Source organism: Peromyscus californicus, unplaced genomic scaffold (assembly GCF_007827085.1).
Source record: "Peromyscus californicus insignis strain IS unplaced genomic scaffold, ASM782708v3 Scaffold_12__1_contigs__length_115047231, whole genome shotgun sequence".
NCBI classification, from domain to species: domain Eukaryota; kingdom Metazoa; phylum Chordata; class Mammalia; order Rodentia; family Cricetidae; genus Peromyscus; species Peromyscus californicus.
In genome coordinates, this window is record NW_026294413.1 from 44,694,747 (window position 1) to 44,715,241 (window position 20,495).

The 20,495-nt window shown below is 46.0% G+C and overlaps 1 protein-coding gene across 3 annotated transcripts in view; it reads right to left on the reverse strand.

Moving 5' to 3' along the window:
• Positions 1-20,495, reverse strand: part of Vwa8 (von Willebrand factor A domain containing 8) — a 411,314-nt gene that overhangs the window by 24,466 nt on the left and 366,353 nt on the right. For all 3 annotated transcript variants that reach the window (XM_052732663.1, XM_052732664.1, XM_052732662.1), the window contains 2 exons: positions 3,706-3,814; positions 489-645 (listed from right to left, as the gene is read on the reverse strand). In XM_052732663.1, coding sequence (XP_052588623.1) covers positions 489-645; positions 3,706-3,814 — 266 coding nt within the window. The remainder of the gene's footprint in view (positions 1-488; positions 646-3,705; positions 3,815-20,495) is intronic.

Sequence of the window (20,495 nt, forward strand, 5' to 3'; positions counted from 1 at the left end):
AATCTGCTCTCCACACCCCAGCGTGTCCCTCAGTTCGAAAGGCGTTTGCTGAAGAGCACATGTGGACTTCAGTGAAATATCCTGAGGCTTCTTCCTTTCTAGTGGGGGCCAATCAGAGTAGCCCAAAGCAGTCAAGGCGCGTCTGAAACCTGAATGTTCACCTAGCTTGGATTTCCAGGCTCAACCTGCTAACAAGGCCTTCCTACCCAACCTCACTGCCCACCTCTCTCCAGTTGTTCCAGGCAGGCAAGTGGGTACTCTCCACCACTGACACCACCATTCTGACACACATTCTGCTCTGGTGATTGCTTTCAGTTTTTCCTTTCTGGAATGTTCAAGCTCTTTCCTTATCTCCAAATCCCGAATGAGCATAGGCCCTGTCTCATGTTAGCCCCTGAGATATTGCCTTTCTCGGTATCATCCCAGGACAAAGCTCCTGTGCCGTGTGTGTGTGTGTGTGTGTGTGTGTGTGTGTAAGGCACACTCACCTCTGCTGAAACGCCTTCTGGGCCATCTCTCTTGCAGCCCTCTTGACATCCTCAGGGACTGCATCTTTTTCGACCTCAGAAACCTGATACACTGGGTGGCCTGCGTCCAAACGATAAGGACCCCCTTTGCCACCAAGACCTGCAGTGTCTCTTCCCCCTGGAAAGAAAACATGGGGACATAGTTGTTATGTCTAGAGCCTGGCCACAAAATGAAAATCAGATCATGGCTTTAAGACAGTCCTGTGAGGAATAGTACCTGAACTAACCAGCAATTAAAACCTCCAACCACCTTTACCTGAACACAAAGATACTCCTGTTTAGGGTAACTTTTCCTTTTATTCCATCCACCCCAATCTGCCTGTTCAGTCCAAATTCAATTTGAACACTTTATCTGATGCCTCTCCTTCGCAGGGATCAATGCTTTTGTGCACTGTTTGTATCCCTTTTATACTGCTGCTTATCAACTACCTGATGGCTGGGGTAGCTTCGTGCTTCTGCCCTGGATGAGTAGCTCACCAGTGCCTACGGACACTACACACTTGTAATTAAAGGGGCAATTCTTCTTCTAGTTACCCACTTTCCCTAAAGTACCAAGGCAGTTAAATTGTAGATAAAATTTGTTTTGAAAATAATAAAAATGATTCAGAGAGATTGACTTCTTTGTGACCTCATATCACTTGTTAAGCCAAGATTTGAAGTCAATTATTATGTAGATTTTGGCATTCAGTTTGAATAACACACAACAGATAAACATCATTAGCTTGAGAACAGTTTTTCATTATAAGCTCAAGTTTACATGCCTGTAAGTGTACGTCATATAATACTGCATGAGCTATTTATACAGAAATGAAAGTTAGATGCCTGTAAGGCCAGGTAGGTAGCATTATAAGGAGGAGACATTGGCCAATTAGAAAGGAATGCTTGATCTAGTATGTTCAAACTTATTTTAAATCATTGTATTGACCAAAGAAAATACGTACATCTACTGGCTACATTTGGCCTCTGTATGAACGACTTATTATCTTTGCTCTTAGAAAACTAGCAACTGGGTCCTGTTGTTTACTCATCTGTAATTTGGAAACCTAGTGAGAATCCAGTATTGGAGAGGCAATGCCATACTGCACAGTCTAGCTCAGTGTTGTAAACCAGTTGCATAGTTAAGGCAGACTGCCTGAGTTTAAATCTGGTTCCTACTCAACAGTGGGGTCTTCAGAGAAACCACTTACTTCTCTGTGTCTCAGTCCTCATCTACAGCATGGGATGGCATCACCTGCCTTACGGGGTTCTCACAAAGCTAACCGGCTTGGGAATCTACCTGGCCTGCAGTAAGAGCTATGTAAGTGACTGCCTCATGGTAACAACTGGATCCCAATGACGAGAGGGAGGTCATTTCCAGATTCATATGGTGGAAAACTGGACAGCTTTCACACTGGGTAAATGATGTGACTCTCCCCCATTGGAGCTTTGATTTGTCTAGTAAACTAAAAATGAGAACTTGGCATGAAGTCCTTGCCAAGTCCAGGTAGCTCATTTCCTTGGGGGAAATACCATGAGAGCAGTAGTATCTATCACTCACAGTATTTCAGTCTTTTGACTGAGCACATCTTATTTCATTTAGAAGTGGGTGGTGGAAAATTCCTCCTACAATATGGATGATTCCTGGTTTCCACTTCCAGCCAGTGTGTATGAAGAAGTATGTGGGCAGTGATGAGGCGCTGAGGGTGGAGAGCTGTGTCTGGCCTGACCTGCTCCCTGCCTGAGGTACTCCTTGAGGATGGGTGGAACGTGACCTGAGCATAATGCTTCCTAGTCATTTTGAGGGCAGGAGGAAAGAAGGAGCCACAACTCTCAGAGGTAGTGTGAGTAGTGGTCAGAATGGGTCACGTGGCCCCTCAGGAGAGTCAGCTGAGGTGGAGAGGGTATAAGGAAAGAGTTTTTTTTCTCTATTCCACGGAATTTTCAATTCATATTATTTAAATGAAAAATGCTTACAGCTGAACTAGGACTCTCCCTAACCAGTCCATAAGACACAGGGAAGAAAACATTGATGATGGAGAAGAGCCAAACGGCTTGGTGGTGGCCAGAGCTAAGTTTAGAGAATTCTGAAGGGCACAAGTGACAGACAATGACAAGCTGAAGTCCAGGAGCCTCGATCAGCTGAAAGATACAAGGGCAGGGAAGCAGACAGGACCTCTGATCTGAAGAGGCCTGGGCACTGGAGTTAGTAGATGCACATTTAAGAACAAATGAAACTTTGACTCTGTGTAGGCACTGCTGGGCAGCCGGCATCTGGCCAGCTTGTCCACAACATATTCCATATGGATTAAAGATTGTTGGCCTGACACTAACTTCCAGATCAAAGGACATTCCTAAAAATAGCCTGTCTTTAAAGCTGATGCTCAGTGAATAAACAGAGTAGGCAAGAAGTCCCGGCTGACTTGATAGCATATTGTCTCAGCACAGAAACCCATTTCCTGCCAAGGTCCTCAAGGCCAAGAGGCGCAGAGCATCCTAAGGGAAGGTGAAGGACTGAGCTGTGCCAGCACTCCTGGCTGAGATAAGCCAGACAGTGCACAGTCTGGCCCTGTTCCTGTGCTCCAGCAGATGTGGCTGCTCCAGCTGCTGGGAGGAGAGGAAGACGGCGCTTGGGAACAATGGTCTAGGAGACCAGCCAAGAGGAAGGAATGGCACCCAGCCATCAATGCAAAACACACCGACCTCATCTCCAAAACATGTACCTCCACACACTCTCTTCTCAGATGTGGACAGAGCTACTTCTTCCCCAAGTTCAAGAACTCGCTGTAGATTTCTGGTACAATTCCAAAGGCAAGGAATTGAAAGCAAGGATCAACGCTTCAATGCCTATGTTCCTTAGCCCAACCATTCTGCTCCACCCTCTAAGTTCATAACTAATTTAGTCTTTCACATGACCTCGTGAGGCAGATGATGTTCCTCCCTCCTCCTCTACTGACAAAGCAGCTATGAGGCGGGGCGGGGGGGGGGGGGAGGCACAGCTTTAGGTCAAAGTGTGGCAGAGTCTGTGGGGTTCCAACACCAGGCTTTCTGCATGTCTTCATGTCATGCAGGACAGAGGGAGAGAACACAGAGAGGCTGAGCAGGACAGCCAGCACCTGGGCTGTCTCAGGCTTAGAATGCTGACCTGATTGACAGACTCAGGAAAATTTGGGAAAACTCAGGAGAATCCACAGCTACCAACCTGTTCCACCAGCCCAGGTATTGCCACCCACGTGGGGCATGTTGTCTGGGTCCTCCTTGCCGTGTTTAGGGTCACTCACGTCTTCATTACTGTCTCTTTCGATTGTTATCTGAGAAGGAAGAAGAGTTGGAACATGGTCACTAGCCTGTGAGTACCAGGACCTGCCTAAGTGACAGAGCTGTTTCCTGAGGCGTTGGTACCCTCAGCTCATGACAGGTTGAGTCTGGAAAAGGCTTCATCATCATCACATTCAATTTGGTTGGGAAGGAAAACTAGTTTTTTAAAAAGAAAAGAGAAGGAAAGGCGCAGGATGTGAGCTGTTTCAGCTTTAGCGTTCTGGCATAGAACATGCTCCGAGAACTTAAGCAAGGCAGGAGATCCATCGAAACAGGCAAATGGTTCTCACCATTTCCCAGTGGGTTAAAAGGCCCAGTTCCTCACCGATCTGGCTGAGTCACCACACATGCATCAACTCGTTTAATTTTCTTTTGTTTAATTTTCAAAGACTTATTTGAGCAATGTCATTTTATTAAAAACATATATACAAAACAAAAAATCAGAAAATATATGACAGATTTAGGTTCCATATACCCACATATACTAAGCATTGCTTGCTTACTTTTAGATCCACTGAAACATTATGATATTTTGTAGTCTTCCTAATTAATCTGTATTTTCAGATTGTATTTACAATTCTTGGGATTCAAATAAAATAAATGACATTTTAGCTTTACCTATGACCGGTTGCCTTCATTTGCTTTTCATTCATCTTCCAAAGTTCTTTCATTATAAATGATATGCCTTTATATCAAAACACACACACACACACACACACACACACACACACACATGCACAAATGCCAAAGTGAGGAACGGTGATCAGAACTGTTTATCCAATAAAGTACAGACCATTTCTGGAACTCCATGGCCATCTTGTCCAGCACTGACATACTGATTCAGGGAGTCCCAATGTGGTAAATCAGGTGATCAATGGCATTTCAGTCAAACCCACGTATGACCGAACAATAGCAAGACTAGTTTGATCTTAAGGATTTTGACTCTTCTAAAAGCACAGTTCCAGGGCCTGCCATGTGCGTGCATGAGCACCTGAGTTTGAAGCTCCAGCACTCGTGAGTTCCCTGGCCAGCCACTCTAGCCAATGGGTGGGCTTCAGGCTCATGAGTCCACCACGGAAGGAAGCGAGGGCAGTAACCTGGAGGCAGGAACTGAAGCAGAGACCATGGAAGGATCATGTTTACTGGCTTGCTCCCCCATGGCTTGCTCAGCCTGCTTTCTTAGACCATCCAGGCCCACCTGATCAGGGATGGCAGCATTCCCAGATGGCTGGCTTCTTTCACATCTATCAGGAATCAAGAGAATGCCCTACAGACTTGTCTATAAGCAATCTGATGGAGGCATTTATCAATTAAGGTTCCTCTTCCCAGATAACTCTAGTTTATGTGAAGTTGATAAAAAAAAAACTGGACAACTGATCCCTTGTCAACATGACACACCAATGCAATATTATTCAGTCATAACTCTTCTTGTTTATCTCCAATATCTCATCTTCCTTTCGCAATATAAAACATAGTATAATTTCAAAAATTCTCAGTCTCATGATCCTCTGAGCTCCAAAGGGCCCGGGCAGTTCCAGTGTCTCACTCTCTCCTCCTCTCCGGACCACAGTTTCCGTGCTGACCCTGAGGAAACACTCTCAGAAGACTTCACCTGAACGATGCTGGTCTCTTCTCAGCCCCCGCTGACCAGCACCAACCGCCTCAGTAAAGGCTCCACTTCAGTGGTGCAGGCCTCTTGGTAACCACAGCTGATTCACAGCACCAGCTGACCAGACACCACAGATTCTCAATGCAAAACACATCACATGACTGGTTCCGGGGGAGTCTTGGGAGGATTCATAAATCTTCCTTAAAAACTTCATAAGCAAGGCCATCACCATCCGCAAAGCTCTCAGCATTCTTTTTCAGGTTCCGACAGCAGCTTACTAGCTCTTTCCCTCAATGGCTTTTCCAGCCCAAGTTCCAAACTCATTTACAATCCTGCCAAGAACAACATTCTCAAGCCTGTCACAGCAACAGTAATAATAGTTTCTACTGCTGTGACACTGTGACAAAGACAAATTGGGAAGGAAAGGCTTTACTTCCAGGTCACACTCCATCACTGAAGGAATCTAAAGCAGGAACTCAAAGCAGGCACCTGGAGACAGGAACTGAAGCAGAGGCCATGGAGGATGCTGCTTACTGGCTTGCTCCCCCATGACTTGCTCAGCCTTCTTTCTTACAGCATCCAGGACCCTGGAGTGGCACTAACCCCAAAGGGCTAGGCCCTTCCACATCAATCATGAATTAAGACAATGCTCTACAGACTTGCCCACAGGCCACTCTGATAGGCATTTTCTCAGTTAATGTTCCTCTTCCCAGATAACACTAGCTTGTGTCAAGTTGACAAAACAGAACAAAATACCAAAAAACCCAACCAGGACGAGGGAGAATGAAGGATTGAAGAAAGACATGTAACGTCAATACCTTTCTTTCTCCCCTCCCTTCCTCTGCGATGCCCACCCTAACACACACACACACACACACACACACACACACACACACACACACACACACACACACGTGCACGCACATGTGCTAGCTCCAGCACTGGTCCAAGCAGGCACAGGTCTACTGGAAGACCTGTTTGCACACTAGTCTTCACTTTGGATTGTGTGTGTACTTTCTGGTCTGTTGTTTATTTTGAAATAAAGAACCTGGAGAGAGGTAAGACAAACAAATTCCTATGTGACAAGTGGCTTCACTTGGGTCAAACACTAGCTCTCTCCTACAGACAGAACACACAATCTAGCCCGTCTGCTAAGGGGACAGCCTTCTGAGAATAAGTACTATAAAGTATTATAAAGATGAGGCAAAAGAAGAGGCCTCTCGGGCAGCCTCCTAGGTACCCCTAAGGCATGTTTTTGATATTCCGAGGACATTTAACTTATGGCTATCACAGAGGCAGAAAACCGGCTAATTGCTTTGGGCAGAAAGGAGCAGCATATTCTTTGCCACCCCCAAGTTTTATCAGGCCATCTGCAGGGAAATGACTCTGCTCACACTGCCCACAAGCAAGCCTCATACCAGCCCCAAACGAGACATTTCAAAATAGACTAATTCTTGACAAAGCCAAGCATCGAGCAAACCCTGATTTATTTCACAGAAACACCTACCGTGAAGTTCCAGGAATATTTAATTAGAAGCACGGCATCTGGGGACTTTACCTAGTTTCGAATCGTGTTATAAACGCCAGTAGACAGACTCACAGGAGTCTATGTTGTAGGTGAAGCAGGGGCAGCTGCTTGCAGCCAGAGGCATGCTAAGCGGCACTGGCTGTTCAGAAAGCAGATATGCTCCTGCCTTCTTTCATGAATGTGCTGGGGTGCAGCCAGGATGCATTTCCCCTGAGAACTGGGGTCATCTACCAAAAGCTTAAGAAAGTCATTCTAATGAGTAAAATAGACACTGCTGAATTCATACAAGGGGATAAACATTTTCTCCAACCCAGAAACAGTCCCTTATCATTTTTGGCCTAACGTGACACATGTGCTAACCCCCTTGACATATTTCTCACAGCAGATGTACTTTACTTCCTATTAGGGAAGTGTGATATAATCCTAAGAACCATTATCCTCCTACATATGAATTAAACGGAAGAAAACATGGATCTTGTAAACTGTAACTCATAAACTGTTCCAGATGAAGTAATGAGAAGCTGGTCCTGAGAAGGGACATGACTCACCAAAACCCTATAATTCTGGGCAAGGCCCATAGATTTCAGGTTCCTCCTTGGGTTCATGACGACAAGACTACCAAAAACAAAACTTGGTAAGATGGCATAAATAACCAGATCATAACTCCTGGGGACTGACTGGACCACACAGTTGATTACTGCTTTCTATAGATGTGGCATGGCAGACACTTCTAGGTCCTACACAACATCCATTCCCTCTTTCTTTCTTTAGACAGAAGCCCGATGAATTATGGGTGGTACAATTCAGCACAGCCTTTCCATTTGGCCTTACCATCGACTGGGCTACAGATCTGACCTGAGATGACAGAAATGTCAGGAGGCTACTGGGAAAGTCTCCTCCCAAGTAAAAAAGAGGGTGGAGAGGAAAATGTTACCTCACCAACCCTCAGCCCACATAAACACATACATGTATGTGCACAGGCACACATGCACACACACACACACACACACACACACACACACACACACACACACACATGCTTCCTGCCATCAGACTCAGTTGAGTGAGGACATGCTGAAGGGCTGCAGCCTCTGCCTAAGGACTATGACAGTAGAGGGCCATAGCTGAGAGAAGAGGCCACACCACACACACCATCATTTAGCTGCTGACCCAGTTACTTAGCTCTGATCTTCTATAAGAGTAAATAAGTGTCCTTCTAATTGTAGCCACTTTAGGTTGAAATCAAGTATATGCAACCAATTGATTCTCACATTAAGGATGAGTGGGGACAGTAGTCAGAGGCTAAGGCCTTCACTTTCCGAGGAAGTCTTACCTCTGACGAGAAGACAGGCCTTGAATTTCCTGACCTGAACATTTCCATGCTGGCTGAGGATATGGTCGGTAGTAGAGCACTTTCTGAGTATTCACGAGGCCCTAGCTGGGTTCAATCCACACACCGCCATCCATAAACAAAACGATCCCTAATGAAGTCAGCACAGCAATCCTGTCTATTCAGTTGCCTGCTACTTTCCCCACTGATTAGCAGGCAACTGAGTTCATCCACACACTGATTCCTGTGCCTGGCTGCACTGCATCTGCTGCTCACTGGGATACTGGTGTGTGTGTGTGTGTGGGGGGGAATGATATGGGGATGCGTGAAGCAGAGTTGTTTTGCTCCCAGCAAGACACTGGATGAAGGGGACCAGAGCAGTGCAGGACAACACAGGCTGCGGTGAGGGACAGCATGGCTTCCTGAAGCACAGTACCCCAGCGTCAGAATGTTCCTTCATCCATCTTGATAGAGTCAGAGTCCCAGTCTCTAGGAATACGGCCTTTCGTATGATGCTGCTGGCTTAGAAGAAAGAGTCGGCCATTGTCAGTCTCTATAAATGACCTGCTCCTCCTACAGTGACAACGCAGGACAGAGGTGCCTTTGCCTCACCAGTAGCTTCTGTGTGTACCAACTTCCATGTCTGGCAAAGTCTTCAAGTTTCCATTTCACCTTCAGTCCTTGTCTCGTTATGTCCTTTACATCCGTTTTCACACATACGTGACCTCTGCCCTCTTATCTCTCAGCCTTCCTAAAAAGTAGACTCTCACCTTCTGATCACTAGTAACCACGAATTTCACTGCCACTGCAGCATGCGCCACCGGTGGCCCGCCTCCCACCAGATCCACGATGGCATTGGCAAGGCCATCCGATTTACTCAGTTCAACTCTTTCCCAGCGCCAGAAGGCATCCATCTTTTAAGTGCTGCTGTTACAAACTGATAATTGAGGTCCCCCATCCACCTTTGAAAGAGGGTCCTGGAATAGAAAAGCAAGCAGAGATACAGGATGGGGATGGGGTGTGGGTGCTGGAGGCCAACATGCTTGCCTGTGACATGAGTGAGGAGCAGCGGCTGGGCCCTCTCCCTCTCCTGTCCTGCAGAGCCCTATATTCTGGTGGCAAAGAATTCTGTTCTTGTCCTGTGAGATTTTCCAAATGATCCGCTGGCACTTTCCTCCTGCCTCTGGGCTGGGCCCCTCTGTTCACCTCCCGAAACCTACCTTCTTTCTCTGCTAGGTACCCCAGAGACTTTTGCACATTTTCATTTGGGGACCAAGTCATGTGCTTAGTACATACTTAAAAATTTTTGAAATTACAGCCCTAAACACCCTTCCTCCACCTCGATGTTTTAGAATACACCCTATGTTATTTCAGGATCTCAGTTTACAGAGTCTTTGGCAAAGGACATTCTCCCTGGTCCTCTTCATCAGGACCCATTTCTACGCAACACCAATACCCATCCAAATGAAATATTTTACAGATCTCGCACACTCAGAGAGAGAGGAGGCACCACCTTGCTAACACGTCACTGCAGTTTTCCTAATTTGAAGTAGTGTCACACTGGCCTTGTATATAATAGATACCTAAATGAACCAACATCAGGGCTTTTCAGAGACAGAATTTTAAGACTTAACTTTCTGCATATAAATAACTTCAAATCAAGCTCTCATGTGAGCAGATGATGGTCCCTGTCCAGTGCTGTGTGACAACCCATCCCTGGCACACAGCAGGGCCACTGGCCAGCAGAGCAGAGCACCTTGTAACAGACTGGAAACACTCCTGCCCATTACTTCTCAGTGGTCCTTAGACTCAGGCCCTAGGCATCCCCAGCTTGACTGGCATTCCTCTGGCCCAACTTTCCTTAGGCTCTGGAAAAGCTTCCAGCCCACAAGTTCATGGAGATGGTCCCTCCACTTGGGCCCCAACAAAGGATCTGAATGGCTGCCAAAAATAAGACAGGGTTGCAAAAAGCACTGGCCAAAGCCACTTCTCACTTTGAGTACCTTGCTTGTTTTCTCCCTAAATTCAAATAGGAATAACAGATGGAGAAGATTTTAGAAAATCTGGAAATAGAGAATGCAAAATGATGGCGTCAAGGTGATTTTTTTTTTTTTTTTGTGGGCTTTACTTAAAAATAAACCTTTGAGGGAAACCAATGTTTTCATTGCTGAGAGCAGGTGAGTGCCAAAAACAAACATTAATACCTCACAAATAATTGACACTGCTACAGTTTACTGGCACAGAAATGTTTCTCTCCTGCTGCCACCCCACAGGAGGACAGTCAGTATTCTAAACATCTATAAAAATGACATGCTAGTTAAATTCTGAGTCAGGAGGGGCGGGGCAAACCGCCGGGTCTTTATATATTCCACCGTTTCTATTTTTGCCTCATATTTTAAGAGCCTTCAAAAAGTTGCCATTCAACACTGCTGACCTCCAAAGTCAAGGGAAAGGGTAGTCATACAAGGCCACCTCAAATATGGTAAAGGCTGTGTCCATGTTTCTGCTCTACAATATGTAAAGTGACCGTGACAGTAGACACTTAAGCCCTGCTAAGTTTAGCCTTACTGAAGCTAAACAGTGTCCTGTGGCATTTCCTGACCAGGTGACTTCCATCTGTGATCAGGTTTTGTTCCTTCTCCAGAACAGAAGGCAAAAGGAAAAGCTGCTCCATTCTCCATGGCACAGTGTTTTTTGAGATACCCAGGGCAGCCAGAAAAGAGAAGAGTGTGTGGAAAAGCCATACTTAGCACTACAAGCAAAAGGTGGTTTTGATATGACCCACTCTAGAAGTTATTGGAAGAATCTACCACAACTATGTACAAAAGCATTTAGCAAGGGGAATTCTTTTCTGAAAACAGGGATAGCACGTAGACCAGAACAGGCGGGTCATTACTGCAGAGTCCCTGTCGGGAGCTATTTCTAGTGACAAACTTGGCAACCAACTTTCTGTTTTCTTTGTTTCTACTGAAGCCATGCTCTGCTGCTAATTATCATTTCTTCTAGGCACACTACGATGGTTCACCATTTCAGGCTGCAAAAAAATTTACAAAACCCATGCCTACTCTGCTTGTTCCTGACTTCCCCCAAATTTCCCCTAGGTACCCAGAATCCTTACACAACCATTAAGTAACTCCCAGAGATAACAACCTTCCTCTTTCATACAGGCTCAGCATGGTGACTCACACACTCTTTCACAGCCACTGTGGCTCAGAACAGTCCATCAGAATATAACATCATAGCATGAAGAGCAGCAACAGGAATAAACAGTCTGCACAGTTCAGGGGTGGAGAGCATTGGTGGGTTTTGTGCTCCACACTCATGGGGTGGAGAGTCTTTCACACTGGTTCAAAGCAACACCCAGGACATGCACAAAAGTTACAGATTAAATAACTGTTATAGACACCTTTATTATAGCATACTTACACATGGGTTTAATATATAGATCCACACACATTTGTGTGTATTTGTGTATTTGTGTATTTGTGTGTGTGTGTGTGTGTGTGTGTATGTGTGTGTGTGTGTGTGTGTGTGTGTGTGTGTGTGTGTGTATGAAGGGCAGAGGTTCCTTACGCGCCATTTACCTTGTTTTTGGAGACAGGGTTTCTCACTTGGCCTCAGCAGACCTCACTGACTAGGCTAGACTGTTTGGTCTGTGAGCCCCGGGTATCCATCTGTCTCTGCCTCCCCAGTGCTGGGGTTCTAAGTACATGCCACCACCCCTGTCCTTTTGGGCGTGGGTTCTGCGAATCAAACTCAGGTCCTCACCCGTACACAGCAAGCACGTTACCAGCGAGGCTATCTCCCCAGTACCTGCCTCATACACTTTGTTGTTGTTTCAGTTTTTCAAGACAAGGTCTCTCTATGTAACAGCCCTGGCTGTCCTGGAACTCACTCTGTAGACCAGGCTGGCCTCAAACTCAGAGATCCACATGTCTCTGCCGCCTGAGTGCTAGGATTAAAGGCGTGTGAAAAAAAGAAAAAAAAAGATTTATGTATGTATTTTGTCTTCATTGTGTGCGTGTGCACCATTGATGTGCCTGGTGCTTGCAGAGGTCAGAATAAGGTGTTGGATCCCCTGAAAGTGAAGTTATGGAGGGTTGTGAGCCATCATGTGAGTTCTAGGAACTGAATCTGGGTCCTCTGTAAGAGCAGTAAGTGCTCCTAACGGTTTAGTCATCACCCACCCAGAACATACACACTTTTTTTTTTTTTTTTTTTTTTGGTTTTTCGAGACAGGGTTTCTCTGTGCAGCTTTGCGCCTTTCCTGGAACTCACTTTGTAGACCAGGCTGGCCTCGAACTCACAGAGATCCGCCTGCCTCTGCCTCCCGAGTGCTGGGATTAAAGGCGTGCGCCACCACCGCCTGGCCGAACATACACACTCTTAAATGAACTATTTGTTGTTAAAATCGCACTACCATGAATCGGGGCTATAGGACATGAAGGAAGACATGACTTGGATCCTCCACTTGCATGGATTCTGGGTGAGTACTCAGAAGTCAGGGCTGGCTCCTGTTCTGCCCAGCAGTACTACCATTGCTCAGTCCTCTGCAGCTCAGACAAGGACTGTGGGACAGACACTGTCATCAGGGCCACGGCAAAGCTACATAATGGCTGCAATGGTGGGGACTTTTTGGAAGGAAAGAGTATTACCAGACTCAGCAAAATACACTTTAACTTTTGTTCGAAGGTCCTTTGCTATGTGAAGACATTTCAGAACTCTAAATATGAGCAAGGAAAGCTTTCTGGTTCAATTTAGAGCACTGTTGATACGATACACATCTATGCCAAGTATCATTGGTATGAGCTACCCAGGGGTCAGAAACAGTGAATGCGATGGCCATAACTCACCAGGCTGGTGAGTGGGCTATCCTTTCTCCCACTCTGTTCTAAAGTGTCTTAAAAAGTGTGAGTCTATCCATTTTCCCATTTACCTCCAAACTGACTCGTTTTCCTAAGATGACTGGTCTGTCTGCCCTCCTCTGCCTCCTGTATGTCTGTCTCCCTCCTTCACCACGTCCACTTGGTTTCCTCTGTGCCACCTCAGGGTTTCTTCAACAGCACTGGTCTTGGGAGATTCTGGGCTTCAGGCAGCACAGCCTTTGGGAAATGACAGTGGGTAGGTCTGGGCCAAGGGTTCCATGGCATGGTTCATACTGAAGGAACAGAACACTTAGTCCAGGGTATGAGGCTGAATGGGGCAGCCTTCCATCCTTCCTCTGTACCCTTTCAAGGTCTGTCCTGTCCTATAATTCTGCTTAAAAACATTTTATTAATTATTTTATAGATATGAGTATTTACCTGCATATAGGAAAGTACACCATGCGTACAAACTACGCAATTCTTTTGTTTTCTTCAAGACAGGGTTTCTCTGTGTAACTCTGACTGTCTTGGAACTCACTCTATAGACCAGGCTGGCCCTGAACTTAGAGATCCACATGTCTCTGCCTCCCAAGGGCTGGGATTAAAGGCGTGCACTCCCACCGCCCAGCCTGTCCTAAATTCTTTATGACACTTAGGAACATCATCATGTCTGTCTCCTATGGACACCATGGTACCCCAGGAACAAATACTATGTTGTATTGGGGCTGTGTTGCCCCACGAAGCAACTTAACAGAAACACATTCCACACCCCACTTCTGTCTCACTTTCACATGACTGACTGCCATTTTCCTAGGTGAGACACAGAGGATTCGGGTAGGCATTTGTAAGCACAGATGGTAGACAAGGCAAGTGGCTGAGAAGTCCCAATAGTGTTGAAAGGAGCTCACAGCAGACAGAAAAGAGGTTAACGGTGAAACCCCAGCCTCAGCCTCTTACGGCTCCTAACTTGCTGTGTGACGTTGGAAGTTGCTTTACCTCTCTGGGCCTTGGTGTTCTCATTTTCCAAGTAGAAACTCAGACTATGTCCTTTCCGTCAGCAGACTCTTCACGTGGGTCCCCACCTACAGCCACTTCAGTTCTAGTTCACAGGGCCCCGGGTCAACTTGAGTCAAACAGAACCGTGTGGGACTGTTACTTAAGCATGAACCTCTCCTCCAGATTGGCTCACTCAAGCTTACAGGTTTTTCCAGTGGCGGCTTGATGTCCTGGCAAAGAGACTTTACTAGGTTCAGAAAGCAGCCCTTTAATGCTATTTCTGGCACTAACTGGAGAATTGGTTTTGGCCAAAGTTCCTTATCTTTCCTCCGTTTTCTTGGAGTGGAAAGTGAGGAGGCCGGCCGCCAGCATGTAAGTCAGGTGCAGCTCTGCTGAGCGAGCTTGTTTCCCATGGTTCTCACAGTGTGGACTGTGTACATGGGTCTACCCTCAACTTCAGTGCATTTACCAGGGAATGTGTGGGTCACACAGTGGGAGAGGGAGGTAAAAGCCCCCTATGATGAACTTCCATGAATGAAGTCAGAAGAGGATGCTGTAAAGGAAAAAAAAGAAAAGAAAAGAAATGACATCACATATAAGCTGGAGATCTGGGACAAGAGAGAACTCAGTGACAACTGACTGGCACTTTCTCCCGAGCTCTGTGACATGACAGGTTCCACAGACTTCCCTTTTAAACTCCATTAACTTAGTTATCTTAGACGAAGCTTTATGTGCCCCTGTCTCCTTGCCAGCAAATACAGGAGTCTGCCCTAAACCACATGGCTGTGCGCCGAGGTCCCACAATTGGATAAAGTTGATAAATTAGATAAGAAAAGATGGACAATAATGACCAACAATAAAGAGAACAACTGTTACAACAGGCTGCAATTAAGCTGCTACCACCATTACTCTTACGCTTTAGGGCCATTTTTAAGTAAGATAAAGTTTCCCTGAACACAAGCACTGTAACACCACAACGGTCCTCCCGACAGGCAAGATGACTAAATGACCTATGGCAGGTAGCAGACTCATGTCCTCGGTGGGACACGGTGGGACAGTGCAAGACTTCATGATGCTTCTCAGGGCAGGGCGAAAACTTAAAACTTATGAAGCATTAACGTCTAGAATTTTTATTAGACGTTTTTGGATCACAGAAAGCTCCAGGAAATGAAGCCATGGATGAAGACCTGAGGCACCACTGCAATTTAATCACTAAGGATTGGCGATGAGTCAGACCCTCAGCTAGGACGGTAAGGATGCCAAGCCAAGTGAGACCTGTTGGTACTTCATGGAGTTTCCAGCTAGGAGCAGGAGGGACTGTACTCAATAGGCAGTGCAGGGCACGGGGAAGAGTGCCTGCCAGGCCAGCATAATATACAGGGGTAGACGGAGCCAATCGGCAAGAGGCTGGGACTGAAGAGGCAATATGAAAGATGATTTAAATGAAGAGCATCAGAAGGTCTAGAGCGTGGTGATTCAGGCAGAAGGAGAAGACAGAAGGTGCTGAGCTGAAAATGGGCTTGAAGTTGACTGTACACAGAGCCCTCTGCCTGGGTTCAAACAGGCCACTGGAGCACCCAGCATAATCTACCTGCATACGGGTTCCTGAGGAAGAGATGCCTCATCCTAATGTCCACCCTGCTGAGCCAGAGTTGAGACAACCCAACTCAGTCATTGCACACAAATACAATTTGCATAATTTAGCTATAATAACTTCAAAGTTACAGAGAAGCATCTACATGCCAACAGCCTAGCAACCAGATGACCCCAAGTTCAGTACTCATCTGCTACCCATGAGCTATGAAAGCTTGCACAAGATTTAAACTCCTGGGACCTATTATCTTTAATCTCACCCTTTAGCCATCACACAACACTTTAAAATTAGTCTGTACTAATTGTACAAAATGACGGGTTTGCTGTGACATTTGCACACATGCGTGTGGTGTACTTTGATCATGCTTACTTCACTCCCAGCTTACTCATCTGATGAGGAAAATGAAGGCATGTGCCCTTCTGGAGTTGTGGGCGTTTGGATAAAACATCAACGGGTTGTGACTCTGGAGGAAGGACAGGAAAACTCTTCAGACTTGGACTTCTGAGTCCAGAGTGAAGAGGCTGCACTCTGACACACTCTTTTACACCGTTTCCAGACTGAATCCTTTTATATCTATGTGAGGGTGGATTATGGGTAAAGCATCATCCAAATGTAAGATACATTAACAATATGAACTAAGAGAGGAGAGAGAGAACTCGTTTGATTCTTTTTTAGTGCTCATTTTGATAAATTCCTGTAAGTTCCATGACTTTTATTTTATTTGTTCATATATTTTCTGATCACCTGAAACCATGAAGGTGAGTTACCTGGAAAGAACGGAGGATGGTGGCCAGGTGAGAAAGGGGCCAGGAAGCAGCCCAGGAAGAAGTGGAGAAGCGAGGCTTAGCTGGGGGCCGAGTTCTTGTGGAGCTGGCAAGGATGAGTGACAGCACAGAGCGCAGAATTTGGTCCAGCACAGGGCCAAGAGACGACAAATCAAAAGACCCACGGAATTAGCAATGGCGGGGGGGGGGGGGGGGGGGGGGGAGGAGGAGGAGGAGGAGGAGGAGGAGGAGGAGGAGGAGGAGGAGGAGGAAGTTAGTATGAGAGGCAAGCGGAGGGACATACAGAAGCAGAGCCAGTTCAGGCAGATAAAGATTTATTTTTTAATTCCCTTTTTTTCTTTTTCTTTATTTTTATTAACAAAAATGTTTTTATTCATTTTACATACTGAAGATTCCCCCTTTTCCCTCCTCCTGCCCCTCTATCCTCCCCCTCCCAGCCCACCCCCCATCCCTCCTACAAGAAGGTAAGGCCTCCCATGGGGAGGTACATTTAGTAGAGGCAGGTCCAAGCCCCTCTCCCTGCCTCAAGGCTGTGTGAGGTTAAAAAGATTTATTTTGTATGTATGAGTATTTGCTTGCCTGTGTGTATGTGTACCACATGTGTGCCTAGTGCCCACAGAGGCCAGCAGAGGGCATCGGATCCCCTGGAATTGGAGTTACAGATGGTTTTGCTGCCATGTGGGTGCTGGGCATTGAACCTGGGTCTTCTGGAAGAATAGCCAGTGCTTTTAAGCACTGAGTCATCTCTCCAGCCTTATTAGTAACCATTCTTAACTAGTACCTCATATAGTGATTTTTAAGAGGCTTTGCAGGGAACAGGCTAGGAACTCCATAAAGCTAGTGTAATGGGAGCCTGTTCTGTGGAGTTCTGTAAACTCAGCATATTTACATGCTGCCAGAATGATTCCATAGAGGGAGAAGGAAGATACTGGAAAGGAGCCGCTGGGTAGTGTGGGGTGCCTGAGGAGGACAGAGGAAGCCCAGACAGCTGCAGGAGGCCCTGGTACTCTAACTGGGTAAGCTGAAGGACCTCCTCTCTGGTAACTTCTTTGTTCTGTGGGAAATGCAGACCTAGAATGCTGTCTGAGAAGGTGTGTAGGGGTGTGTAGGTGTGTGTGTGTGTGTGTGTGTGTGTGTGTGTGTGTGTGTGTGTGTGTGTGTTGGGGGCTTCAGGTCTTAAGAACATGAAGACTTCACAGAACTACTTACAGAGAGAGTGGGCTTCAAAGACATTTTTAATCTCAGAATTTCTGAAAATCTACCTGTGTTCCTTTAAATGGAGGTTTTGCAAGCATGGCTGTGTTTAGAGGTAACCAAATGAAGACAGTTTGCTGGATGTGAAGAGAGATCAGGCGAGGCTAGAGCAGCAGCAATCCAAGTATGTGGAGGTGACCTGGCTTCCCACACAGCACCAGCTTTGCCCCTCTGCACTCTCCCAGCACCCTCTCACTGCCCTTTGGGCTACAACAGTCCCATCAACCCAGGGACGCTTTGTCTATTGCCACACTGCCCCCCTCAACTGTGTGTGCTGGGGGGTGAAAACAGATGCCCACAGCCCAGCTGAGCAGCGTGGCCTCTTCTGGAACACCACCTTTGGAATGGGTGTTTAAAGCACAGAGGGAACGCTGTCTTGTTTATGTAAACTGACTTTTCAGATCCTGAGGAAGGTATCTCCTTGAGAACAAAGACTCAGATCCGAACAAATGGGCAGGTCGCACTCTGACGTGCTGTGTTCTTTGTGTAGACTGCGTGCATAGCCGTTCTGTTTTAGGGAGCCCAGCAAAGAAAATTCAAGGAAATGAAAAACACCCTCCCCACACTCCTATTCTTCTTAGATAACAAAAGACAGATAATTATCTAAAGTGTTTCTCAATCTGAACAAAATGGAAAAGTGACCTTTTCGTCTGGGCTTACTCTCTGCAGTGAAGTCAGCAGCAGCCAGGCAATGGGTAGGCTTAGGGGAAGCTCAGGGGAGGTGGCTGTAGCTCTCCAGCCTGTCAAAAATGCCATAAATACAGAGAACTTGTTTAACAGGCCAGACCTGGATGGCTCACAGTCACCCCTGGGGAGTGATAAACGCTCCTGCTGGTAGACTTACATAAACTGAGACACAATGAATTTTTTTTAATGATACTCCCTGTGCTCAAAAAACTTGAATGTTTCAAGCCTGAAGGATGCCTAGCCTAAGAAGGAAAATAAATCAATCTGGCAAGAAAAAGCAATCATTTGGAGTACTGGTAGATTAACCTAAATGTATAGGGTATTTATTCAGTGATTCGAAAATCACATGCTTGCTAGTTGGAAATCCCCACTTCTAGCTTTGTGCCACTTATAAAATGCACTTTTGGGGGAAGAGAAGGTAATGGGTGTGTGAATATGATCTAAGTATATTATGTGCATGTTTGAAAATGTCAATAAAACCCATTATTTTGCATAGTTAATATTACTACTAAATAATATTAATACATCGTTAATAATACTACTAAAAATCATGAGAAGCACTGAATTGCTGCCTTGGCTACTTAATACTGGGCCTGGGGCTTCTGTCTGATCTGCTTCAGGACAAAAGCTACAGCGAATGTCACAGTGTGGCGCTTTGTTCGACTGGCCTGACAGTAGCGTCACAAGTGAGAACTTCCGGAACTTTTGGGAAGTGACATTTTGAGCTTGTTGAATTAAAATACTCAGAGAACTGTTTGCTTTATGTTACTTAAAAAGAAGCTGAAACAATCAAGGACACCAGAGTCCGGACATGGGGAAGAGACGGAATTATGTGAGAAGTCCACCCACTCTGTCCGGTCCCCTGTCCAGTTTGTTAACAGAGACACTTTCCTTCCCAGTGTCCGCGCTCTGCTCCTTCACAGGGAGTCTTTGAGTACCTGCCTGCACAGGGCACTGGGAGGGTGCAATACTGTTGTCTTTGGGCTGTGTAGGTGGAAAACAGGGCTGGGGCGCTTTCTGGGAGGGAAGACGCATAGTGAATGCCTGAAGTAAGAGTAGCAGCTTTCATAAGGGAAGGCAAACTTTTAAAAAGAAAGTTTATTTTTTCTAACACACAGACACACACATGTGCACGTGCCTGTAGAGGCCAGGAGAGGGTTACATCCTTTGAGCTGGAATTACAGGTGGCTGTGAGCCACCGGATGTAGGTGCTGGGAACTGAACTCAGGTCCCCTGGAAGACTAGTAAGCACTGTTAAGAACTGAACCAGCTCTCCAGCCCCTGCAAATCTTAAAATCCAATGAACAAAACATAACTGAAATATTAATTCTATAAAGATAATTAAGTTCAAAGCAGTTAGAGACTCACTTTTTTTTTTTTTAAACTGATAATGTCTCACATAAGCCATTTTTAAATAACTTTAGAAACAATGTTTGTGGCACCCGCTTCAGGTCTGACTAGAAGTGGCTGGAATTCTGATCTTCCTTACATGTACTAGCTCAGACTTCGGACAGAGTTACTGTAATGGCTGCTCACTGAAGAGGGGCCAGCACTGCTGTGTGATGGATTATTACTCATAATCACCATTCTATCCTATGTGTACCCCCCCCCCATGCCTGGGGCAATCCTAGTTAGCACTGGTTGTCTCAGTATAATAATTATTTGTGATCAAACCATTTTATTTAGAGACTTAGAGGTGGGGAAGGCTGAAGAGGTCAATGAGATCTGATGTCCTTGGCAGGGCAGATCCCCCTGTCCATATCACTAAAAAGTCTAGTTAAATGATTAAAAACACTGCTTCAGCCTTACCATAACTGCATGCTAACTCTATCATGGCTAGACACGTACACACAGCTCAGTCCCTTGGAGGAGGGAACTGTACTATTTGGGTATTGAATTAAACCTTGTTTCTTGGCAGCAATCAACATTGGCAGCTCTGATTTGTTAGAAGTGAGAGACTAGGAGTTAGACAGACTCCTGGCAGGCAGGCAGGCAGGCAGGCAGGCAGGCAGACAGACAGGCAGAC